The 26,735-nt window shown below is 40.1% G+C and overlaps 1 protein-coding gene across 2 annotated transcripts in view; it reads right to left on the bottom strand.

The window, feature by feature from the left end:
- Positions 1-566: 566 nt before the first annotated feature.
- Positions 567-26,735, bottom strand: part of LOC6506846 (ras guanine nucleotide exchange factor Y) — a 37,769-nt gene continuing 11,600 nt past the window's right edge. The window contains exons 2-7 of one of the 2 annotated variants that reach the window (XM_014909433.3): positions 26,064-26,519; positions 7,303-7,386; positions 6,989-7,193; positions 4,647-5,264; positions 4,058-4,593; positions 567-4,001 (exon numbers count right to left, since the gene is read on the bottom strand). In XM_014909433.3, the coding sequence (XP_014764919.1) occupies positions 2,676-4,001; positions 4,058-4,593; positions 4,647-5,264; positions 6,989-7,193; positions 7,303-7,386; positions 26,064-26,519 (3,225 nt within the window). In that variant the 3' untranslated portion in view covers positions 567-2,675. The remainder of the gene's footprint in view (positions 4,002-4,057; positions 4,594-4,646; positions 5,265-6,988; positions 7,194-7,302; positions 7,387-26,063; positions 26,520-26,735) is intronic. The other variant, XM_014909436.3, reaches the window with a different exon arrangement.

Below are 26,735 nucleotides of genomic sequence, written 5' to 3'. Positions count from 1 at the left end.
CTATAACGAATTTTAAAAGGGGTTTAATTAAAGGGAGATTTAAACTTGAGAAATTTATTCAAAAAACAAACTATATCTTAGAAACTCAAATAAGTTTTAAAACGAATTGAAAATTAGTTTACTAATATAAAACCTTTTAAAACAATATTTAATTTTTTAATTTTAAGCTTTTTTAAAGCTTATTCTCCTTACCTTGAACATAATTTAAAAAACAAACACCTTTCAAAACTTATTCAAAAATTATTTCATATTTATTTGAATTGTTTCCATTTGTTTTCTTGATTTATTATTTTGATGTTTTCTTTTTATTTCCTTTTTATTTTTATGTTTTTATTTTTAGTTTGCATTGTTTTATTTTTTGTTTTTTGTTTCACATTAAGGTGGTTCAATAGCTCAAAATTGGTTACATCAACCGAGAGACGCGCATAAAATGTACATACATTCATATATAAGGCTAAGTATTTGAAAAGTTTTCGAACCTAAACGTGAGAACGAAGGCTTCCAATTTAAACTAGATGTCGCAGCTTGACTTTTAACTTATGCCCAAATATTTAAGCTAGTGTTTCATTAAGTATTTTTTTTTTTTGTAATTATTTTTTTTCTGAAATTCAATTTCAATTTTTCTTGTTGCATTTTTTTGTATTTTTTAAGTTATTCTTTAGCTAAGGTTGTGGGAACTCTTTCATTAAGCTGCCTTAAGTAATTCTTTCTTTTTTTTTGAGCTGGAGAATGAGTCTACTTAAAGTTAGTTTTTGGGGAGAGATTTGAGTGGAAAGAGGAGTGTATTTCGGGGCAGTGTACCTGGGAGGTCGGAGGTCAGGGGCAGTGTTCTATTGGTTTCATGTGCGAGATTGGAAAATTGGAAAATTGGAAAACTGGATCGTTGAGCACAGAGTTTCGAGTGAGGGAGCAAAGGTTCGGAGATTATCGGAAACAATTTGATTTCTTAGCCAAGTTAAGTCTTTTTGGAGAGTGGTTCATGAACTTAATTAGAATTTGATTTTCGATTTGATAATATCATACGATAAGGTGCTTAACAGGCTTTAGTTAGGAGGTGTAGTGCGTATAGGGGCTTCCTAGCTCTAGAGTCTAGAGGAGTCGAATTTATGCTAAGTAAACGTTTATATAAGTAGGCCAAACATAACAGTGTTAAAGCATTTCCATTTTAGCATTTCGCTCAGTGTATACATGGTAAAGTAATCGAGAGATATACATAGATATAGATAGCGTGTAAATATCGATTAAATATCGAGGCATTCTTTTTTTTCGTATGATAATTTTGATTGATGTGGGGGGATTATATAGAAAAGTATTTGGTTTGTTTTTTCGTTATTTTTTGAAGCCGTTGAATGTGTGGGTTGTGGGTCTTGGATATACACCTATAAAGTGGATACGATCGAGTTATATATCTTTATGTTTTTATGTATAATATTTGTAAATATATATGGGGGGTATTACAATCATATGTCTGTTCAGATACGTTTATAATGAGAGTGTGTGTGTGGTGTGCGTGGCTTATATATCTTCGATTTAGCAGTTAGCAGAGGATTACAGTTTCTATATATATGAAGGTCATCTAATGGGCAGGAATGAGTACAGTGTTTTTTCCGGCAAAAATCTCTTTTGTCTCTAAGAAGGTACAGTACTTGTATATATCTTTTGATAGACAGATTCGGGGTTGCTATAGCGCCATAGCGAAGCTTCTAGGCTGGACGAAAAATAATAATAAAAATCGAACTGAAATTAGTAAACTAGAAACTAACTGAAACGGGTTATCCCTTCAAGTTCTCCCCTGGTTTTTGGTCGCATTTTATAAAAATAAAAATTCGTTTTCGTTTCTAAAAAATATTGCACAATCGGAATCTAGAAAATATAACGCGCTTATCAAATATCAATCGCATGTATATAGCGTAATTATCTGTATATGCCTATAAATATAATAAATATTTATATATATTTCAGTGGTAACCTAAGCTGATTTTTGGTTAAATTTTTTTATTTCTTTTTTTGTGGGTTATATTAACATGCAGACATCAAAAAGTTATGCAATTTTATTATTTTTGTTTTGTTTTTTCTTGGGTTTTGTATATAAATTTTCAGTTATATTGTAAAGAGTAATATCATATGTCTTAGATTTGCTTTTTGCTGCAATTTCTGTTTTGGGGAATTAAAAAATTAAAAGACGTTGGGGGAAGGAAGACTTTGTAAAGAAATCAGAAAAGGGTAGGTTAACAAGAAAGGAAGACATTAGGGTTTAAGTTTAAGAAAAGAAAAATATAGCAATTTGTTCGATAGAGAATTTAAAGAAAAGTAAACCAACGCCTTAATCTTATTCAATCCCTTTGACTATCTTAATTTCTTCAGCTTTGTTTTTAGCTCAAAAGCAATTAGCTTAGGTGTAGACTTGTTGTGTACATATGTATAGTATCATTGCTATTGCACTTAGCACTTCCATTTCCACTTCCTCATCCGACTTAAATCGCATTGCTTAGCCATACGTACACGTATATATATCCCATATTAATATATGTATAAATATATATGTGAAATACGAACTAAAAGTAGCAAAACTAGACTAGAATACAGTTTGGTTTCCTCTTTGGATGTGTTGCCGATTTTCCCATCTCATTCAGCTCGGCCAGCTCGGTTTTCCGGCCGACATTTTCCCCGTTTTCTTATAAATTCGTTTCAGTTCTGTGGGGCGGCAGAATGCCGGACTGGGTGGTGCTTGTGGTGGTGCTGATGCTGGTGGCGGCCACAGCGCCTCCGGGAGTGGCCATGCGCACCCTTTCGCCCACGCCGGGGCCCAGGATTCGGCGCTGCATCAATCGGGATGCTCCCGGTCCAGATCCTGCTCCCGCCCCGGCTCCGGCTCCGGCTCCGTTCATGGACCACTCGTTCTGCTTCAGCAGGAACTGCTTCACATTGTACTCCATCTGGGCAATGTCCACGTTCTGGGTGGTGGTGTGCAGCTCCGCCTGCACGGATCGCGTCTTGTCCGTGTCATTCGGATAGTATTTGTAGTTGAGAATATCACAAGTGGGCTGTTCGGGCAATATCAGCGGCTCTGATCCGGACGACATGGAGGACTCTCCGCCCGCTGGGATTTCCGAGGGAGTAGCTGCCACCGTGGTGTAGGCCACTGGCAGACCAGATCGTGTGGTCCTCCTGTAGTAGGTGGTGCACAGTTCCGTCTTCTTGGGCTCTGCGATGGGCGCGGACGCCACGAGTCCTGCCGGATTCTCTGGCAGAGAATTGCTAGTGATGTCCGTTTTGGGGGACAGTGAGTCCTCAGTGGACTTCTCGGGATAGCCATTGGTGAGCTGTTGCGGCGTGGTCTTGTAGCCAGAATCCATGGACAGCTTTTCAATGGATATGGAGTCCATGCGATCCAGAGTGGAGTACGAGGACTGCCGTTCAGTGCCCGAATTGGAGTCACTGGGCGCCGGTGGCTGTTGCAGGTTCCGCTGCTCCAGCTGCTGGGTGTTGTGCTGCACCCACTCGGCCACCCGGCTGAGCTGTTGCCGCCTCAGCAGCACACTCTCCTGATAGTCGATGACATCGCTGATGGAACTGGAGTTGGCCGAGTGCTTGGGGGAGTTCACGCCAGGATTGGTGCTTGCAGGAGGATCTCCCGCCGTGGGTTTTTCCGCCTCCACATCCTGATGCTGTTGCTGCTGCTGCTGTTGTTGTTGCTGTTGCAGTTGCAGTTGCTGTTGAGCTTCCACTTGGGGTTCCAGTACTGGTTGCAAAGCCACATTCTCATGGGGTGCAGCAGGTCCTTGCCAGGCTTCTACGGTGGCAGCCGCATTGCTCTCCTTGCTGGTTATGATGTCCTTGCCATCGTTGAGTTCTTCGTCGAGGAGTCGCTCGCGTCGCTTGTAGATCACCGGGGTGTAGGTCTCAACCGATTCCAGATTGTCCAGCAGGATGTTGCTCTGGCCGTTTTGCTGAATCCGCATGGAGCACAGACGAGGTCCTCGGTATTTGGGGTTCTCAGCCTAGGATGGAAGATATATTAATAAAAAATCATTGCTTATTAAGAATCTCGTATCACCTTTATGGTTTTTATGAGATTCCTGTTGAAGGTCTCGAACATTTTGGCTCCCTCACAGCTGCTGGTCTTGTTGCTCCACAAGCTCTGGACACTTCCCGAGTTGGTGGACTTGAGCTGGGTCGGAGCTGCACTAACTGAAGGAGCCACCGATTTGGTAACTGAAGGCGTCGGTTCGCATACATCTTCCAGCTTCGAAGTGCCCACCACCTGGGGCTGGGGTGTGGGTGCCTGTTCGGCTTCCATTAGATTCGCCTGCGATATGCCAGCCAAGAGAGGCTTACTGACCTCATCCTGCTCCAATTCATCCGGAACTGGGCCTCCAGGACCAACACCTGCCGCCTCATATTTATTCAAAAGCTGCAAAGCCGTTCCACCGCCATCCAGGAACCTTCTCTGATAGCCATTCCTCAGCTGGCCAAGATTACTGGTCTCCAGGAGATATTTCTCGGCGGCATAGGCACCCAAATGAGTGGTTGGATACATCATGGTTGAAGTGGTTAGCTTGCCACTGGCATACTCCTGGCCTTGTCCTGGAACTAAGAACATAAATTATAATATTATAGTAAGGAAGGCTATCGTCAATACCAACCTGCCACTGTTCTCTCACAGAGACGATGATGCCCCAGAATAGGATTCACCATCAGATCGTCCTTCTTGGCCGGCGTGAACAGCTTGTCCATATCATTCAGATCCGATACAGAGCTCTTTGTTTCCGATATAACCGAGTCGCTGGACTTCACCAGCTTCATCAGATATGGACTGTTCGTTCGAGATGGAGAGTTCAAATTGCTGTGACACCGCAAACACAGTTGGGTCAAGTTCGGCTCATTCAATCCCGATCCCTGGAGATGTAGCTGGTGCGGCGTTTGGGTGGCCACCGTATAGGAACGAGTTAGATCCGCCAGGACCTGCAGGTCCTGTTTACTACACTGACACGTATCGCAATGTTTCACCTCGTTCGCCTTCAGCTCGTCTTCCAGAAACTTGGCCATTATTGTTGGCGATATCATGTCGGGATTGGTTGTTTGATTCGAATTACAATTGCTGCTTGTTGTGTTGAATTTGTTGTTGTTTCCGCTGGTATTGTTATTGTTATTATTGTTGTTGTTAATAGAGTCCTTGTTGTTGCTGGTGATGTTATTGTTACTTGTGGCCTGGTTTGACTTCTGCTGCTGGGTGTTGTTGGCGGCATTCCCATTGGCGGCGTCTAAATTGTGTGTGAACATTAGTTTTCATTAGTAAGCACTCTTGTTTGTAAAGTTTTCAAGGATGTTAGTTTCTGTATATTTTATAAAATACGTAACGCATGTCCAACTGAAGTATATTAAAATATAGAAAAAGGAAAACGAAGAATAATAAAAATATAATATAATGTCAACTATAACTATAAGATAAATAATAAAAATATAATATAATATCAATTATAACTATATTTGGAAAATTCTTAAGCTGAATGCCCAAAATGATTTCCACATCCTTTCTTCATTAATCTACATAAAAATCTTTTAACAAAAATTTTAATAAATTTTCTTCCAATATTTTTCTGATGAGACTTTTTAAATCCTACAATAATTTCATATGTATGTCCCATATCCATGTCTATATCTTGGCCAATTTTCTTAAGGGGAATACCTTAAAAGACTTCTGCATCGATTCTTAATAAATCTGCATTAAAATCTTCAAACGAAAATTTTGATCGATTTTTTTAAATTTTTTCTGATGCAGGCCCTGTTAAAACCGGGATACTCCACTATGGCCCCTATCCATGTCTATATCTTGGCCAATTTTTATCCGATTCTTAAGCGGAATACCTCAAAAGACTTCTGCATCGATTCTTAATAAATCTCCATTGAAATATGCAAACGAAAATTTTGATAGATTTTTTTTCAATTTTGCTGATGCAGAAATCGGGATACTTCACTACGGCACCTGTCGATATCTATATCTTGGACAATTTTTATCCGATTCTTAAGCGGAATATCTTAAAAGATTTCTGGAGCGATTCTCCATTTATCATTATCATTGCATCAATATCTATAAAAAAAAAACACATTTTCTTACTAACTTTTTTCAACTTTTTAAACATAATTATTTATAATTTTTCTTTCGATTGAAAAGCCGGAAAGCTACCATTTTTATTTTGAATGCAACGGCTGGACTCTTTTTTTCGACTGCCTATTTGTTAAAAAAAAATATATTCTCTTCAATTTGTATTTTAATTAAGAACAAAACGCTTTCAATCAACTGAACCGCAACACAATATGGCCGAAAAATAGAAAAGGAAATATTGAATGCATATTAGAACCAATAGAAACTTTGTTAGTCCAATTAAAATACAGAGCTCAGAAATGCCAGGCATAAATGCAGTTTGTTTCGCAAATTTCTGTGTGCTTCATCAAATATGCATTTTAAAACTAGCCACAAATTGCTCGAATTGATAAACAAAAAAGTTTGAGCCGCAGTTATGGCCGAGTTGCAGTCTGTTTGGCCCTAAAACAAGTATGTAAATATTTTCTAGAAAATGTTCAAAAAAATGTTGTTTCGTAAAGTTATTTTACAATTACTGCCGAAAGAGAGCTACAAAAATGCTAACAATGGCAATTTGGGCTGATGGAGGGCGAAAGAAAAAACCTATAATAAATATAAATTAAACGGAATGGGAGGCAATTAATGCAAATGAACAATAAATGAATTCCAATACAATGCACAATGACGTGGAATGGATTCAATTATGAGGCAAAAATCAAATTGTTAACTCTGCGCCCCCCCCTTTTTTTTGGGAGGGGGTGGAGAGAGGCGCTCGTGATTCAATCAGCAGGTAAGTGGGCCTAGAAAATGCGAATCGAGAAAATCAAATAAATCAAATCAGAAAATAAAATCAAGGGAAAATATGAGTAAGAAAAATCATAAGGTTCAACATGGTCTACTAACACCTACCGATTCCCCTCATCGAATAGACCATGGCCGTGGGCGGGAAGGGGCAAGCGGAGGGGGGTGGCGAATCGGAGGCCGGAAGCACTTTATAGGAAGCTGTGGTGGCCACGCCCACTCCGCTATTACTGCACTCCGAATCGGAATGGGAGTTTGTTTCCAGTCTCATGTACGCCGACACCTTGGATTGAATATCAATGGGTAGCTGCAGAGAAATGCCATTATTTAAGCGGATTTATCCTTCGGAGGTAGACTCTTCTAGGTGGGTGGTAATTTTGGAGGCGACCCCCCCTTAATATCCATTCCATACTCACCGATGACACTTTTTGGGACACAAAACTATCCGGCTTGCACTGCAGCAATTGTATGGCCAGGCTAATGTCAGCCTTGTAGCGTTCCTGCCAGGAAGAGAAGAAGGCAAAGGAGAACACAGATAAGAGAGCGTCGTCACGGAAGTGGCATAAACGAGTAGGCATACACAGCGAGAAATTTTGGGTACTATACTATACTATTTAATGATAAAATAAATACTATTATATAAACTATATACTATTATATAAATACTTTTTTAGGCCCAAAGTTAAAAGTAGTTTAATTTGATTATTTCTACAATAACTTTAAATTAAAGCTCAGATCATTCAAGCCAACATATGGTCACATTAACACATTGTACATATGGTCACATTAAGTTACAAACTAAATTTGCTTGTGAATAATCGAATAGATATTTATACCCAGTACTTTTATTGAATCAATGATGTATTTAAAATAGATAAAAAGTTTCCGATCCTCAAAAACATATTATTTTTTGTTCTTTATTAACAGCCTAGCATCTACTAACTGCTATTTTGATCTAAAACTAGACTAAAATTCAAGAAAAAAGTCCAATATATTATTATAAAACGTAAAAACTAAAGGTCTTATATGTTGTAATAAATATTTCACTCAAAACTAAATACACTTTAACAGCTTCAATTTAAACTTCTCTTATTTTACTGGCAAAATATTCACACTTTTAAAAACTTTTATCCTAATTTCCCTAAGTGCATGGTTTTATGCGGTTGTTTGCCACTGTGTGAGCTGTGTGTGGTGCGTGCCTGTGTGCGGGTTAGTTTATATAGCTTCTTGCTTCTTTTGACACTTTTCGTATGCAAATGTCAAATATGTTTGCTGTTCGTTTTGTTTCACTCGACTCCTGCCACTGCAGTGGCAGTGCCCCCATGCCGGAGTCCCTGGCTTCCAGCAATCCTTTTACACATTGTTAGGCAAACTTTTTTTTCGAGGGGTACCAAATGTTACCAAATGGGAGTTTTAGTTGCGAAAGAATTTGTTTTTTTGAAAGAGTAGGCGAAGTTACTCTATGGGGTTACATATTTCAAAGAATGAATAATATGCTTTAGAGATTTGAAAGTACATTATTGATTTAAAAAGCACTTTTTTTTAAGATTCTCTTAAAATCTATCTAGGGTATAGAGTAAGCCATTTACATAAACCCCTTTTAAAAGACTAGTTCTAGTCATCTTGGCTTGTTTCGCTGTTGCTTTTGTGCATTTTGGTGTCAGCGGCAGAGCCTCAAAAAGTTTTCGCTCCTGGTTTTTGTGTTTGGTTTTTGTAGCTCCCCCCCTGAAAAACACACATACATTGCAGCAAGAACTTTTAGATGCCTTTTTAAATTTTCACAAGTGCGATGCACTCGAACTTGTTAAACAAGCAACAACAATAACAAAACCCAAAAAAAAAAAAAAACGAAAAATTGAAAAAGCAAAAAAAAAATGGAAGGGAAAACCATGGCAGAGGAACAACTGCATTGGTGACCCAAATACAACAACGCCACAACAGTAGCAACAACAATGGCACAACAACATCAGCTGGGAAAATGGAAAATGGTGGACCACTGTAACGGCATTTTGCACCGCGTTTACCAACACTTACACGCCCCGCCACCCAGCCATTTTTCCCAGCAGCTCAGCTCCGTTTCGGTTCGGTTTCTCACGCTGCATTTTCACACTGCATGGCAATGGAAGCCCCAACGAATATTTACAGTCTTAAAAATTAAATCTTCAATAGTTTAAATAATAGGAAAATTTTGGTTTTTTATTAATTTTCTATAATAAGCAAATAGGCTTTCAAAAACACATTAAAAATGGGAGCTAAGATGCAATTTTGACACAAAATATGTCAAAGAATATTAAACTTTATTTTAGAAATAATGAAAAATTCCTCATTAAAAACATATAACTCGTATATCAAATCTAAAACTCCATAAATATTTTCGTCCTGTGCACAAATAATACAAGGAAAATGTCTGAGGAAGAGTGAAAAATAAAAAATATAAGAAAAGCAAGTGCCTGGCAAGGAACTGCAAAATGCCGCCGCTTGCATTTTATGTTCATTTTCCCTTATTTTTCTTGCACGTTTTTTTCTTCCTTCAGTTGGCATTTTTATTATTTTTTTTCAGAGCTCTCCGGGCACAGTGCTGGCAGCAATTTTATAAATAGAAAAATGCATAAAAATTGCATGAAATAGAAATGAAATAAATTCCGACAGGGAAAAGGCAAGAGGTGGCAGGCAGCAACCGGGGGCAAGTGGCAAGTAGCTTGACTTGGCTTGGAAGTGGCAGCTAAATAAGCGGATGCATTGATTGAACTCGAATGCGAAAATGTTGATTGTCAGTTGGCTAAGCATGAAAGTAATTTCTATAAGCTGCAGATGATTGTGGTTGGGGAAAAGGAATTGCCAATACCGCTCTATTGATGGATTGCTTCTGTATCCTTTGGCCCATCTTATTGTCTGCTAGTTATTAGTTTCAATAATCACGTTGCTTCCTACTTTTACGTAAAGTCATAAAAAAAAAATAAGAAAAGAAGGTCAACTTGTTATGGGTTGTTTTTCTCAAGTCCCTCAGATCGTATAGCATTGATCCCTGAACAGTTTCGCCAACTTGATTGACCCATTTCCGTGAGGATATCCATCCTTGGACTCTCGTCAATTCATTTTACAGCCACAGCTGGTGCCATAAACAAAACCCCGTTTTTTTTTCCTTCCATCACAAAATGGGGAAGGCTGTGCCAGTTCCATTCGCAGCAAGCACTCTGAATTTCATTTCACCAACTGGCCTCAGCACGTTCGATGGCAGGGTAAATGCAAAATAAATTTCCAACTTTACACTCTTTAATGAAGTGCTCCGAGTGCTTCTCTGAACACCGAGTACACGACTACATATCGAACACTCCTCCGAGGACTCCAAGGACCTGGGCGCTAAATTTAAAACGTGCAACGACAACGGCCATCGATTCGAATCGGTTTTAATTAAAAGCATCTCCATCCTCCTACCCCGGTCCCGCTTTGTGTATATTTAGCCATTGCGTGATTGCATCGGATGCAGGGCAGTACAGTGCAGTGCATGTCGGGGAAGTAATAAAGATAATTGAATCATTAGCGTGTGTAGCTAATTGTATGCATTTAATTAACAGACCATAAAAAATCCCCTTCGCATTTAACCTAAACAAATGCGATTTAAAGCTCTGGCTGGCTCTGAACGCAAATCAAACATCATCAAAGGAGCATTAATTAGAAAAGGGTTTTAGGGTACAAGCTTCTAATTTAAATTTGAAGGATATATTTGTTTAATTATTTTATTAATTTGTATACTCTTTCCTTTGCATTATAAAAATAAACATATTACCCATTAAGGAATTTATTTTTATTAAAAACACTTCTTCTAAATTCCCTTTTTAGAATTTTTCACTTTGTGCATGCGACAAAAAAAATTATAGCATACTTTTCAGCGCGGAAAACTGCAACTGAAATGAAAAGGGAAAAGTGTGTAAAAATGCGAAAAAACGAGAGTTCATATGGACTCCAGAGGCAAAGGAAAAGCGAAACGCATTTGTAGGCCGCAAGTCTGATTGCCTTTTGTCCCTCTGTTTTTGCGGCTTCCTAGACTCTTTATATTTTTTTACTGTCCTTTCCGCTTTTCGTATTTTTTTTATTTTTCGGGTTGGGCTTAGAAGCCCAGCCCGTCACGGCTTTTGTGCAATTTCACGCTTGTTTGCTGACCAACAGCTGACCGCAAGCCAAAACCAGAGAGAGCTCCTAGAAAATAGGGAGTCGGAAAGTGGCGGAAAATGGTTGGAAGCCAAAGCAGGTGTATGTGAAGGGGTGTGCTGTGGTGTGGATGTGGATGTAGATGTGTGTGAGTGTGCCATTTGCGGTGGCTTTTGATTTGCCAATAAAACGCGCTGACAGGCAACACGGCCAACGGGCGACAGTTTATGAATAGCATGCGAAATTGTCAAATAGCTGCGAGGGGTTTAGCTTCGTAATGAATAATAAATTCGTTATGGCCATGGAAAAACAATCAAAATTTGGGCTGAGGAAATAGCACATTAGCAGGGAGCTCCAATTAGTGAAATGAATGAAACAATAGGTGGGGGATTGGGTTTTCGGAGTAATCAACTATTTAAATGGCATATTTAAGCAATAATTTAATTAAATTTAAGGGTATTAGTTGAAGATTTTGTGGTAAATGGTACTATAAAGTATGTATTTCGGCCAAAACTCATTTGCTGGCCTTTAACCAACTGCTTCACTGATTAGACCCGCATAAACCGAAATCTCCCTGGTATATACAAGCCTCCAGCCTTGTTTGTGTCATTTGGCCCACAGGAGAGACCTCCTGCTCCTACTCCGGCTCTCGATCCTGTCCCATGGAAAATAAACCCACTACTCACTACTCCTGCATGGATGTGTTTGTCTATAACTGGCGAAGCATATGCACAAATATTATGGTTAATTATGTGGCACAGTTACCCACTGCCACGCCCATTTGCGCCCACACATACACACACATGGCGATTTCCCACTCTAATTAACATATTTCTATACGTTTCCCGGTTTTATATTTCATTTTTCCCTCTAAAAACACTCATTTTTTCGCTGCAATCTTTAAGGTCGACCAACCGCAAAATCAAAACCACAAATGCAAATGCCAACTTTAATTATGAGAAAATTAATTTTCACAAATGACAAGAACAACAAGAAAAACAACGCATACCAGAGGTAGAGGCTCGAAGGGAAGGGCAACTGCAAACTGCAGCCGGAGAATTGCATACTAAATTAAGTTACTGCGAAAGGGGTTTTGGCTCAGGGGCGGCTGAATCTAATTAGTTGCTCAAAAGCTTTGCCAACGCAACGCAGAAGGGTTCAAATTGTTGGTGGTTAGACAGTGTGGCCCACAAAGGGGGGGGAGCCACCGTTGGCCTGGGTGTTTAGTGGGTGATGGGTGGTGGGGTGGCAGAGGCTGGTGGGTGGCATGCCAGATAGACGGAGACAGGCATTTGAGTTAAGTGAATCTGCATGTCATTCATGTCAGGACATTTAGTCCGCCAGGATGCACTAGGATGATGAGCGAATCACACTGCAAAAAAATCTATTTAATGTAAGGTACACCTCATTATCTTCTACAGAAATCTGTTTCATTTTTCTAGATTCTATTGCCTTAAAAATTAAATTGCTTATTAATTTGATTTGATTTCTCTCAGTGGTTTTTAGCGGCTGTTGCCCAATTAGTTTGAGCTCGGCTGCATTCTGACATTCGGATTTATGTGATTAATCCGAAAGGTGCTTGTTTCCCTCACATCCTTGTAAGCCCAACGTCCACAATTCCAAATCCAAATCCGAGTAATCAGGAAAAGAATGTGCTGCATGTGTTGCCCAGAAAATGCTGAAATGTCAACATTTCCCCCATAAATACACTCCACTCCGCTCACAAACATGGACCCAAAAATTAGCATAAGCGTAAACATTGCCAAGTGGCTTTCCAAGGGAGGGATGATGTTATTTGGGAGGGATGCCAAGTCAAACATTTTGGCACTGCATTAAATACACAAAATTTGCACAATTCCCAACCAGATAGAGAGGCAGTCTCTGCGTGGGTGGGCAGAGGTCTAAACAATGGCCAGTGCCAAAAGCAAATAAAATGGCCAGAAAGAGCCATCTGAAGAGCCCACTACTGATGATTGGGGGAGAGATATACTATACTCTATACAGTATGTTTCCCGATTTTACTCTACTATATGTATTTCCTTGGCAAGGGTTTAATGCTCGGTTGTGCGTGGCAAATTTGTTGAATTTACATTTTTATTTCGCCCAGAGAAATATTATGCAACACATGGCGCGCATTAAAAGGGTTGGAGCTAATGAAGGCTGAAGTCCTGAATACCCTTAATGGCAGGGCCAGGCCTGTGGCCAGGGGGGCTATCTACTCCTTAAGTGGGGATTACATTTGCCAATGTTTCATTATACATACACTCTAATGTCCATAAAGTTTTAAAGTGCTTCAGTACTTGCCCAAGTCCGTAATAATTTATTATTATTTCGGCTCAAGGATTTGTCATTTTAATGGGAATATTATGACAATTAATATGCATAAATGATATAAAATTTTATAGTCTTCTAGGAAGAGAATAATCCGCATAAAAGTGGCCTGTATTCCAGTAAATTCCTTTTATGGACAAACTTCCGTACCATCCAATTATTTGCCGAAAACCCAGAGACATATATCAATGGTTAAACCCGCTTTGCCAATCGAACTTTTCACATTCCCATTCACAAAGTTAATGTACCTTTTCCGCCCCTGAAACTAAAGCAAAATCATTGGAACTTGTATGGGCCGCATCATTTATTCATCACGCACAGTCTGAATGACAGAAGGACATGGTCGTACATTATATTGTTGGCCACCCTCGCTATATCCACATCGCATATCCTTATCCAAACAGAGAGGCACACACATTCGAGTCGGTCAATCATGAAAATGGCCATAAATATATATATAGTATATACTTTATATTTGAACTCGGTGCGCGTTAGTGTTTGCATTTATATTTTGTGTTTTTATGTCTTATGCTGCTTGGATTTAAAAGTCCAAGATCCAGTCTTGGTCAGAAGTGCGAAAGTTTTTCAGCTTCTGGGCTTTGAAGGAAGTCCAACCACCCCTCTCGCCTCTCGCCAAGATGAAGCTAATCTTTGGGTGTCCTTGTGTGTGAGTTGGCTGATTTATTCGAATTTATGTGAGTGGAGACATTTTTATCAGAGTCCTGGCCACAGAAAGCAAACAATAAAAAACCAAACAATGCAATGGCATTGAGAAAATCTAAGCACAACAAAAACGTATTTGTTTATGGATTGCTTGAAATATAAAATAAAATCAATGATGCTTTAAAGAAGCACAATGGACCGCCAGAAAGTGGGAAAGTGGGAAACCAGAACTTCCGCACCTGTTAGCTTCTTGCTGCCTTTTCTTCTCGGCCTTCTTTTATTTTCTTTGTGGGCTTGTGTTTCCTTTTCACTCTTTTTTTCATTTTTACTTTTCTTACCAAAAGATGTAATTATTTTTAATGAGCGACTGCAAAATTACACATCAAACATGCGAGAAATGGGGTAAGGGAACCACATCTTATATGGGTCGAAGTGTGTCTGCCACATCGCATATGTGAAAAATATATATATCGTATATATGGCAAGAAAAGGCGAAATTGTGAGTGAAAAATGTGGAAAATCATCATGAAAATCAGCAGCAGGCCCAAAGGCCATCAAATCTTTCAATCTAAAATCCAAATATTGTAACATCATCAACCCAATGACTTCATTAGGGGGCCTCAGGCACCCAAAAAAAAAGTCGAGAAGGCAAAAACTTATTTCGGTTTCAGGTCAAGAAAATTATACAGAAAGAGTGCATGCGTGTGTTTGTGTTCATTAATTTGAGGCTTGTGTTTTAATTAAAAAGGACAATATATTTGCATGACAGGCACAGCAGCAGAACGAAGACGAGCATAGCTGACAGCTGGCCTATAAAGCAGCAGCCGCAGCAAGGACATCAGGACCTCCAGGATGGCAGGACTCTCTACACACACACACACACCACACACATAAGAAAATCAGTTAAGGTAGATGGAGGAGAGAGAAAAAGGATAATAATGGCCACGACTGGGGGATGACCAAGTTTCTGGCCATGAAACTAATTGCTTAATTTATACGAATTTTGTGATTGGCAGTATCCTTAACTCTATCCTTAACCTAAATGTTTCTATTTAGAATTAACTATAAAATCTAAAAAAATATTTAAATAATAAATAAAAGAAAGTAATAAACGTTCAGTGCCCCCGCTACCCTTTAAACAAACAAAAGAACCAATCACATCAAAATTAAATTGATGGATCGATAAAAAACAGATTTTCCATAAAAATGCGTTTCAATAAAAAATCAAAAAAATAAAAAAAAACAATTTAATAAAAAGAAATGGAAAAACCATACCAGAGGCCGTCGACATTGCGTAAGCGGAACGTGCGATATGTGTTGAAAATAACATGACGGGGCAAGTGGGAAAGCGGAAAAGTGGAAAAATGGCGGGAGGAAAAGCCTGGGAAAACATATCTCGATGAATCATGCAGCCAGTTGGCGCCAAATGTCAAAAACCATGCAACCTCGGCAGGATTGAAGGCATCAACAACAACAAAAAAATTATGATTTACAACAATTGCCGGGGCCAAGAGAAAGAGACAGGCATATGCCAGTGGAAAGAGATGGCACATAAAAAAAGGAAAGGAATCACTGTAATTACAAATGCCGAGGAGAGCAAGGGATTAAGTATCCGCATTGTTACATTTATACGGGCACATGTTTCAGGAAGAGAATTGTTTTGATTTGCACTGAAAAAAATAAAAAAAATATACAAGAAAAAATATAATAAAAATAAATAGAAAATAGAGAAAAAATATTAAATTAAAAGGAGTTAATAGCCATAGAATTCATACTTTTTGAAGAATATTTAAAAGGCTCTATTAATTTTCTCTCTGTGCTCTGTGATTTGTTGTGGTTTTCTTTTATTTTTTTTCATCACTCCAGAAGCGAGACTTGCACAGGAAAGGAAAATTTATTTGCGTGTTGGACCCAACAAGTACAACAACAGTAAAAAAAAGCGAGAAAATGCGTGGCAGGATAAACAATACAGGAAACTCTACGGCTGTGGAAAATGTGGGTGGAAAACCCACAAAATGGAGATGGAAAATGTGCGGCTAAAGCAACGCTAAGCAGTTGCAATTAGTGCCGAGTGTTTGTCCCTGAAAGGCATTCCACGAGACGTGTGTGAATAACTTGGCCAAATTGATGAATGCGAGGTAGCTGGTTCGGTTCCGGGCCAGGCCCATAAATCAAATGAAAAGGTAGAAAAGCCTGATCTTCCTGTAATGAATAGTTAAGCACCTGAGAGCAACAGTTTGACAAATGAGCATTAGTTGCGGCTTCAATACTTTTTCCCTTATTTAATTTAAATAATAAATTTAACTAGATTTTGGTGCAGAGACTTATAAGAGCTTGGCAACGCAAAAATTCATAACTCTTTTTGGTTGACTGGCTTTCATTGCTGCTGCCTCTTTGCTCTATTTATTTAATATTTATTCCAATTTTATTTATTTACCAAGCCGCCACTCCAAGCATACTTGCATACTTGAAAAAAGGCCAAAAAATAGCACAAACACACACACTCTTGGCCACAAAATTCTATGCCAGAAAAAAAAGGCCAAACTCAACATTTTGGGGGTTAAAAACTTCCAAGCTTTGGGCCACCCTCAAAAATTCTTCGAGCCTGAAAAAGAGGAGGGGGCGGAAAAGCGGAAAAACAGGCAATAGGGTGCCAGTTGTTGCTAAAAGACCAACCAAAGGTGTTTCAAATGTGTTGGCAAAGTGCTTTAAGTGCCCGGCAAACTATTTGCTCACTATTTTCTTGTTTTATTATATATAAAATATATTTTTTTTCTTTTGGCTCTTGGTTATGTTTTCTATTTTGTTGTGGATCGAACAAAGTTCCTTCCTTCCTCGGTTAAGAGAAGCGAGACCAAAGTGATAATGTGCACAAAGTAAAAGTAGTAGAAACCGAAACAACCAGGAACTAACAACAACAGCAAGTTGTAAAGCTTTTACACTAAACAACAAAGTTAAGCTGGATATTTTTTATTCTTGCTACCCTTATCTGGGTGCAGTTGCACAAAAGTTTTATGGCTACAGCAGAGATGTGGCGAGAAATCCGAAGAAATGCTTTACAGCACGCACGTGGTGTGCAACACGGCGTATACGCAATGTCAGTACCCAGTTGGTTCTGAATGCATAAAGGATAAGTAGGGTTTCAAAATAAAAACCAAATAATATCTTTACAATCTAAGAAGAGAAAAGCAAAAGAAAGTATTCACAAAAGAAGCTTACATTGAGTGGGACATAAAGAATTGGCTAAGAAGATTTGGCATCAAAATGCTAAATAAACAACAAATAGTGTTTTAATTCAAGGAATGGGAGAGTCAGGCTTGATAGCAACATATTGAAGTTGCAGATTTAATCCTGTAGAAAGTAGACCTTTAAGCCCGTTGGACATTCTATGGTGTACTTCCGGCAGAGGCCATCAAGATTGATTTATGTAAATGATTGCCACACTTTGCGCCAGATAATAAATAACCTCACGAAGCCAAAGGGAAACTAATCAGAAACTAAAAGACAACAAAAGTGATAAAAAGCAAGCAGGCAGGTCCTGCGGAGAAAAAGAGTGGTATGGAGTGGAAAACCCAAAGGAAACTTCACCGTAATGCAGCACTTGGCTTTTGGCTTTTTTTCCTCTCACTCTCTCTCCTTCTGACTGAATGTCTGGCTGACGGAGTGACGTGGGAAATTTTTGCATGCCACTTAAGCCTTCGCTTAGCCTTCGTAAAACAAAGAACAGAGACAGCTGCAGAGACACAAGAAAGAGACAGGGCTCTGGCCACCATCAACCAGGAGCTGGAGCACCAGAGGCGGCAGACACAATGATATATTGCTGATTTGCGTGCCGCAGCCGAGGAAGTTTCCTTTTAGAGTCCGCTAAGGGCAATTCAATATGCATACATCAAGTGCAAAGACACACGGCTATAGATCCGCCGCATTCGCACTAGCATCCTGAGCCAAATCCCCTCCTCTGGGTCCTGACCCCCATTCAAAGTGGTACTACGGCAAATAGTACGCATTCAGTTTGACAAATGGATGGAGTGGGGCTTCAGTTTGTAATGGCTTAGCTCCAATAAGCCCATGGATCTGTAGTTGGCTTTTAGATTAGTCAAGAGGTCTAGTAAACATTAATTGTGTTTAATAAGTATAAGATACCTGCTCTCTCTTTTAATGTTAAATATTCAAAAGACTCTAAGGATTTTAATGCAAAATACTCGGTACTTATGGATTAAAAGAGATTGGAGTGTAAATATATTTGAAGCCCAAGGATCTGTAGCTGGCTTTTAAAACTAATTGTGTTCCATGACTATATGATACCCGTTACACCTCTCTGTAAATGTACTGTTAAATACTTTAGAGACTCCTCAGAATTTAATAGAATTTGTATGGAGTGGTATGGAGTGTAAATATATATGAAGCCCAAGTATCTGTAGTTGGCTTTTAGATTAGTCAAGAGGTCTGCAAAACATTTATTATGTTCCATGACTATATGATACCCGGTATTCCTCTCTTTTAATGGGCCATTAAATATTGAAAATGCTCTACAGAATTTAATAGAAAATATTTATACCCGGTACTCATGGATTAAAGGAGTATGTACATTTATTTGATCTGTATTAAAAATCCAGCCAATACAACCCTACCCTGCTCAAAATGAACCCTATTCCCTACAACAAATATTGACAAACCAATTTGAAGGGCAATCAGCGCCAGACAAGTTAACTCCCACGAGTGCTAACATGGCCAAACACAAGTTGACACTTGGCTTTAATCGCTATATTGCTGCCATGGCCGGGGATCCAGAAAATTAAAAAGCTGCCAACTAATGGTCCGCACTAAAAACTCATTTGTGCAGAAGGCCACACTGGTCCTCACTGGTCCAACTGCAACTGACACCCTTAACATTAAAATGGCACGAAGTGGAAAACTTCAAAATGAAAATTGCATAACTCCCCGAGCCGGTCATAACCCCGCTCAGACATTCAGACACATGTGCAGAGAATGTGGGCTGGACTTTGTGGGTGGATTTTTGTAGCAGGCTCTCTCTCAGCATGAAAGTTGCATGTAATTCGAAAGGATATAGCAGCACATATAGTGATATATCTTTTCATACACATACCATACACCATGCATTTGTAGTCACAGCTATGGATATTGGCCTTTTTCATTTTTGGCATTTTGTTTGCTTAACAGATTTTATATCCCCCAAAAAATTTAAGCGCCTCGCTGTGTGAAGCTTTCATTGTGAAATCTGTTTGCTTTGTTGTCATAAACCTTAAAAAAATATGCACATGTCCTTTTATGACAAGCTTACAAAGTGGAAAGGAAGAGAATCTAAGGATCTAAGGGCTCCTGTAAAAGTTGTAACAAAACTGTAACCAGCAATCCAGAATAATTGCAGACTTGAAAGTTTTATTCGAAAATGTAATACCAGAAGGGTGCTTCGATTAAATTGTTTCCAATTAGTTTTCAGAATTTCAATTCCAAGCCACAAGCTCCCAGACAAAATGCAGTTGGATTGCCCCAGATCATCGACAAAAGGTATATCGGCTTCTAATTTACCCATTCTCTCTATTGAGGCTCACCAAACAACTTGAGCTCTAAAATTGGCCACATTTATGTAAAGTATACTTGAACATTTCCCCACCACCTGCCACATTAATTTATCTTTCGGCCCACTTGAGCATTTTCTGCTTTTGGCATGCAAATCCCCCCCGTCCGACTAACTCCAAAGCCGAAATCAACCAACCCACTTCACCTTAAATTGCTCTTAAAACTAATGCCCGACGTATATAGTACACACACGTGGTGGTGGTGGTGGTGGGACGAATCGACTAAATATAGAACCTCTGGGGGCTTCGGGGAGCTAAAATGAGAATTCCGGGCACTAAAAATAAATGAGAGACCAAAGTTGAGTAGAGTAAAGTAAAGCCGCTATCATGATTGATTCAGCGAATTAAGGCTAATTGCATAAAAAATATGAGGTGCACATGTAGTCGGTGTTAGGGTTGAACCTCAATTAAGGCTGCACTGTAAGAAATAATGGTTGTTCTGAGAAGTTAAGCCTAGAGGAAGTTTAGAACTTTCAACATAAGATATTATTGGGAAACATTTCAAACACTTTTTAGTCCATTTATTTTATTTGAAATTAACCCTATTTTTATTTCTCTCTATATACGAGCTTACATATATAGACGGCGCCGCAATCATGGGACGTGGAACATGGACACGGACACGGACCCGGACCCGGACACGGACACTCAACTCTGGCCCCTGGGCTCTGTGGCCCAGAAAAACCAAAAAAACTGGGAACTTGGCGCCAACATTTTGCGTTTGTCGCAGACATTAAAATGCTTAAAATATCGATTTGTTACAAAGGCCCAGAGCCCAGAATATAATGCCGCCATTTGGGCCCAAAGCAACAGTCTGCCACTTAAATGGCCATAGAAGGCGACTGGGGGGATGGTAAGTATGTAGTCTAAAGAGATTTGAGAGCTTTTCCTGGGATATATTTACAGAATGAGTCTAATATTTCGGCAATTATAAACATAAATTGTGGTGGAAATTCAAGGTAAAGCTTTTGAGGTGGGCGGAGTGTTTGCCCAAGGGGAAAGTTAAGCCGGTAAGCAATTAATATTTTTAAGCAAATGGTTTCAGAGAAGCATTTATAATTTTAATTAAATTTTCACTTTAACCGACTAGCTGCGAAACTATTAGTTTGTCCGTTGATGTCCATTTGGGCAAGTGTTTCTGTTCGTTTATCAAATCCATCCATCTGCCGGCGAATAGCCATCAATTTTTTTATTTCAGCAAAACACTCACACGTCGTTTTGGGCTTTTTGGTTTTCGGGTATCCATAGCCGGATCTGTTACTGTGTTTTCTTCGCCCGAATAGACATTTATAGCCCGAATAGCTTGGCCCATCCTGTGCCCAGTTACCTCGGCTACTTAGTGTGTGTCTATGGCATCCTCTTTTCGGTTTTTTCAGTTTTCTACCTTCACCTTTTTTTTTGCACCTGTGCTTTTTTTTTTTTTTGGTAATTTCTACCGACCGCTTACCGTTTTTCAGTTGCCGTCGCAGCGAGTTTAGACCCAAAGGGCCGAGATGGTAAAACGGAATCCTATCTGGACTCTGATTTTCCGCACTGTTATTGCCGTAATATGAAACAATTTTTTGTGTTGTGGCGGTCCTTCGGCTATTCCCACTTTCAACCGGTGGGTTACGGTTCCGTGTGGTGTTTTACGGTTTATTCTCCAACGTTCTACGTGCATTTTGGCCGCATATTTTCCGGTCGTGTTACTACTGCTACCCGTCGTTCTTTTGGTTCATTTCACATGCACCCCGGACCATTTCCATTGTTTTTGTGCAGGGAAATTAAAAAACAGAGTTGAAAAAATAACAGAAAAAGAGAAACTGTTGGCAACACGCAAAACGAACTGGAAAAATGTTTTGTGGGCAGCAGGACGCAAATGAAAGGAATTCGAATTGTTCAGGACTTGTTCTTGTTTACTTTGCATTCACCGGCCCAGATAACCGTATAGTTATGGGCATTATAGGGGATATACACGGGGGATTTATAGTATACGAATGCCGTTGATTGAATGCCGGATTTTCGCATATTTTCCGAGTCTGTAGCGTTAAATTTCACTGCTCTTTGGGAAATTAAAACTGAACATTTTATAAAATAAACATTGTACGTTGAAAGGTTGCTCCAATTTGTATTTAAACTGGTTGGTATTTGGGGAGATGAAAATAATATAAAAAGGTATACAGGATTTTGTAAATAAATATTTTGATTGATTTTAATTAGAAATACTTTTTATGGATATCAAATAAATACTTGTTATGTTTTGAAAATTCCAAATAACTTACAAAGTATTCCATTTAATCTGATTTTCTTTAGTTCTCATACCCTAATTTAAAGGGAAAAATGTAATTAAATATCCAGACTTGTGACTCCCCTCATTACCAGACCTACTCCAGACCCACTTAGAGCTTTTGATAATTTAATCATGCCGGAATTTCTATTATTTGATTCTGCTTATTGTCGGTTAAATCACAGACAGATTGTGTTCTTGGGGCCAAAAAGCAATTTCATCAGTGGCCGACAACCATACCCCACTAACCAGATTCTAAACTGGCAAACCGAACTCAACACACCCAACCACATAAAGTGCCATATCCACCCCAGTCCCCAAACTCAACCACTCTCACCCACCTAAGCCGACTGGCTGACTGGATGGCTCCTTTCCGCCTCCTGCCTCCTGGCTGCCTGGCTGCCTGGCTGCTGGAGTGCTTAGTGGGGATGCCACATTAGGCAAATATGTAAATAACTTTTAAGGAATTAAGCGCACTCACACAAAAACCCCGAGCGAGACAGACGAAGGCGAATATACTTTCTTGGTTCTTGCTTATCAGCTGATAAACAAGGCCTACAATACCATCACTTATACGCCATGTTGCACCGGTCCGGTTCGACAACAAAATGGAGCATGCAACAGGGGGAATGAACTGCTGTCCGGAAGGGATTGAAGTGCGTCGAAGCACTGAGAGAAAAGTGAGGTTATATGGAAGACTTAAATGTGACCATTTCCCTTTGAAAAACAAATAAGAATGTGACCAGATTTGTAGCTATTTTGGCGCCCAACATGGGGCTTATATATGTTAGCATAGATACTTAGACATTATAAGTAGTTCTTTTCTCTCAGTGTCTTAGGTAGAACACATTAATTACACACACGTTTGCCAGAGGTCCAGAACCGCAACAGAGTCGAACCGGTGAGGCTCCAACCCGGTGGAGAACTGCCAGACCAGAAGGCAAACCACAAACGCGTCATTACCAAACGGGGAAAACAAGGACCCAAAAGGGTTGGGGGATGGGTGAAAATTGAAGAGATATAAGTAAAATGGGAATACAGGAATACGGGGATACTGGAGGCGGTAAAGGAGATTCAGGATAGCGGATGGGAGACTGATGCGGCGAGGAGGAGGACTCCAGACGGGGAATTGGGAATCATTTCACGTGAACTCCTGCTGCATTTTATCTGCTCCAGTTGCAGCGGACCCGGCCCGGCCCGGTGGGGACAAAACTGGTGCAAAAGGGACAGCCTAAAATGGGGCTTGAAAGAGAGGGATAGAGGCTGATGATGGCTTCAAAGAGAGAGACGGGCAGAGCCCCTGAGCATATTTACATTTGCTCGGCATTTAATGCAAGTGGGAATTACAAAAGAAGGGCGTGGCGTACCATGTTGTTCACATTGTTGTTGTTGTTGTTCTTGTTGTTGTTGGTGACTGCCTGCCAGGCGATTTAAAATATTCGAACGTAGTGAGAGAAAGAGTCAGGGATAGTGTGATAAAGATGGCTAAAAGCAGTAACGCCCAAATGGGCGTAAAGAAATAAAAGCATAAACGGTAACACCATAATATGCACTTTTTAAGTTTCATAAATGCAGTAAAAAAATTATCAGAGGTTTAAAAATATATTAAATTACTAGCCCTGTTGAGAATTATGTTAAAGATCTTGTGGCATTAAATATTCAATTAGTTTATTATCTTTATTCCCAAAGCAATATTAAACTCTCACTTAGCCCATTTCTTTCTCTGTAAGCCCCAACAGTTCCGCCCGCATTTTCCCCGTAAGAGCGGTAAACAATAATAACAGCCCAGCAACAATGAGGCATGATGGCCCTGGGAGGATTACAGCTAGAGGGGGATGCTTCCAGCTTCGGGTCCAGAAGAGCCAAAGGAGCTCTGTATCTGAAGCATCGGACGGACGAGCAGGCGACTAAGTGTTTTGCAACGGAAACGCCGAGCTATCATGCAAAAAGCCACTGTCAGATTAACGAACCATGGCCAAAACAGATAGCATCTAGAGCAGAGAGAGAGGGCTGCTAGATGGTAAAAAAAATAGCTGGTAGCCCGAAGGTAAATGGCATCGGGAGATCCGCAATGTGGCACGTGACGCAGCGACAGTCCATGACCAAGTGCTGATTTTTTATCAGCCAGAAAAGTCAGTGGCAGTGGCAAGAAGGCAGACGGCAGCTGGCCTGGTCCTGGTCCTGGTCCTGGTCCTGGTCCTGGGTGCAGAGTGATGGGTGTAGTGAACGAAAACTGACAAAAAGGTTATTGACATTGTTGTGCCACTACTTCCCTGCGAGCTCTCGCACTTTTTTTCCCGCCCAGCACACCACTCTATTCCTCCTGTCTGATTCATTCTCTTCAAAAATTCACAGACTGGCTGGCAAACAAACGGCGAAAAATAAAGCTTAGAATTAGTGGTAGAAGAAATACTCTACAAAACTAGAGGAGTATTATTGAAAAAGTAAAAAATTAAATAAGAAACTATTAAGCCTTGTTGAGTGTTTGGAAATGGCAACAAAAATTAAGAACCCTCTTAACTCGTCATGACAAAGCCTCTCAAGAACATCATTGCATCGAAAACCGGCTTAAAAAAAAGTATTGCATGCTTGCAGGCGCCTCCTTGAGAAACAAAATAGTATAAGGACATAAACAGGGCAGGACACAGGACACAAAAAACAAAGCAAAGTCAAGCGGAACGTAGCAGAAACTGCGCAACTTTTGAAAAGGTGGAAATGCTTTTTAAGTATTAATTTGCGCAAACACTCGACACAACGGAGAGACGGAGGTTAAAAGCAGAAGCAAGCCAGGACGGCGAAAGCAACGAAAAAGGCAAAAACAAGTTAATAAAGCAGTTGCAGCAGCACCACCTTCCCAATTTCCAGTGAGCCCCCTCCCTCAACACTGCACTTCAAACAAAAAAACACTTCAAATGCTACAGGTTATGGCTTATGCCAGAAAAGAACAAAAGACCCTTATGGTTTTAACAATTTTTGATGAGGAAGCTTTTATTTCTTAAAAGTTATTTGAATTTAACTAGAACCAGGTAAAGATTTTCTCCAAGTGCAGCATTCCACCTGCCCAATGTCCACTAATTGCTTGCAACATGGGCTATCGCTTTGCGCAAACACCTAGGACACCCGCAGGACACCTTCTTTAAAAGGTTTCTTCCGCAGCCCCGATTGCCCGGACTGCTCCACCCCCTCAATATAGCTTTCTCCATTTCTCCACTTTCTCCCTTGCAGTTTTCTCGCCTTTCTCTCACACTCCAGCCACCCTCCCCCAATCGCTCCAAGTGCATTTCTGCTGTTTTGCGTTAATTGAAAACTTTTTTGTGAGCAGATATTCGTATTTTCGCAGCATGGCAGAAACAAACTGAATTGGAAAAGTTTTCTAGTATTTCGCCCCCATCCTCGCCCCCATTCTGCACCACAAAAATACAAAAAAAAAGCTGGAGTAGAAGGGACTACTCGTAAAGTTGTCGTAACTCGTAAGTATAGAAGTGCAACTCTGAGTTTTTAACGCTTTGCCGCCTTTCATTTGTTTAGACTTTAACCCCACCCTGGCAGCCCCGAAAGCTTATAGTTCCAGTCGTGGAGGTGGAACCTACCCCACCGAAAAAAATAGCAAAAAACTACCTCCCATACCTCTCCAGACTTAAGTGTGTTTGTGTTTCCTCTCAAAACTTGGCGGCCAATTAGTTGGCTGCACCGAAATCCGAAGGTTTTTGAGGCGAAAAGCTATAGCCTGCGACTTTAACCGACTGCGGCAGCTGTTATATTGGCGGGGACTTGGACTTTCCCAAATCGGATATCCACTTTAAGCTGTTTGGGTTGCCGCGTTTTCGAGTTCGGGCGCTTCGGAAATTGTCAAAGAACGGAAAGAACGAACGGAATAAAGTTGGCGGCTTAGACCCAAAATGGCTAAGTGAATTTTCTGAAAGAAACTGCGTCTTAAACTCTTTCGGGGAAAATATATTAATAGTTTTAAAGTATTTAAAAGTTTATTGAAAAGTCTATTTAGTAAAGAAATTGAAAACGGAGGTGTGACTAATCGCTAATTATATTTTCCAACTTTTCCAGTGAGACTATTAGCTGTTCCCTCTCTTATTTTAGTTTCTAATCTAACTATATAATTACTAATCATAATCCATTTATTAAGCACTATAATGTATGATTGTTTACTCACGATTTCCCTCTGCAACTTGGCTATATTAAAGTTGGCCTGGGCCAGACGGACACTCAAAGTGGCCACATCGCTGGTTAACTGGGCCCGCTCCCCGGCATTCCGGTCCACCAGCTTAAGCATTTTGTCCTCCAGACTCTGGTTAACCTTCTGGACACGCTTGTGCGACTCGTACAGTCGGTCGTATTTATCCTGCCACGCTATCACGCTATCCTCTAACTCCACCTGACGTTCAGTTTCCCGCAGACAGGCGGATTCCAAAGCGTATAGCTGCGTTTGTTTTTCGATTAGGGCCTGTTGCAGTTGTTCAATTTCCGACGCCGCAGGAGCAGAAGTGGCTGCCACTGCCGATGTCGTAGCACTAGCCGTTCCAGGGGGTGTCCCAGATGTGGAGGATATTGCCGATGTTGCTACTGCTGATGCTGCACTCGACGTTGTAGTTGCCACCGCTTTTGGTGCCTGAATGTGAGTTGAAAAAAATGAATTATGATGAAATTATGAGCCACAAATATTTTTATAATTAATTTTGCTTCCGGATTCCGGAGACCACCTCGCCATATATATATATACCGGACGGAAAAGTGTCACGCAGTTACCGCGACTCCGCAAACGATACTGGGAACCAAAAATAAAGCAAACCGCCGGAGGACTGGACAAAAACGAGCTGCGGACAGC

This window comes from Drosophila ananassae, chromosome 2R (assembly GCF_017639315.1).
Source record: "Drosophila ananassae strain 14024-0371.13 chromosome 2R, ASM1763931v2, whole genome shotgun sequence".
NCBI classification, from domain to species: Eukaryota; Metazoa; Arthropoda; class Insecta; order Diptera; family Drosophilidae; genus Drosophila; species Drosophila ananassae.
Note: the sequence above shows the minus strand (reverse complement) of the source record. Positions and strands in the feature narration are given on the sequence as shown.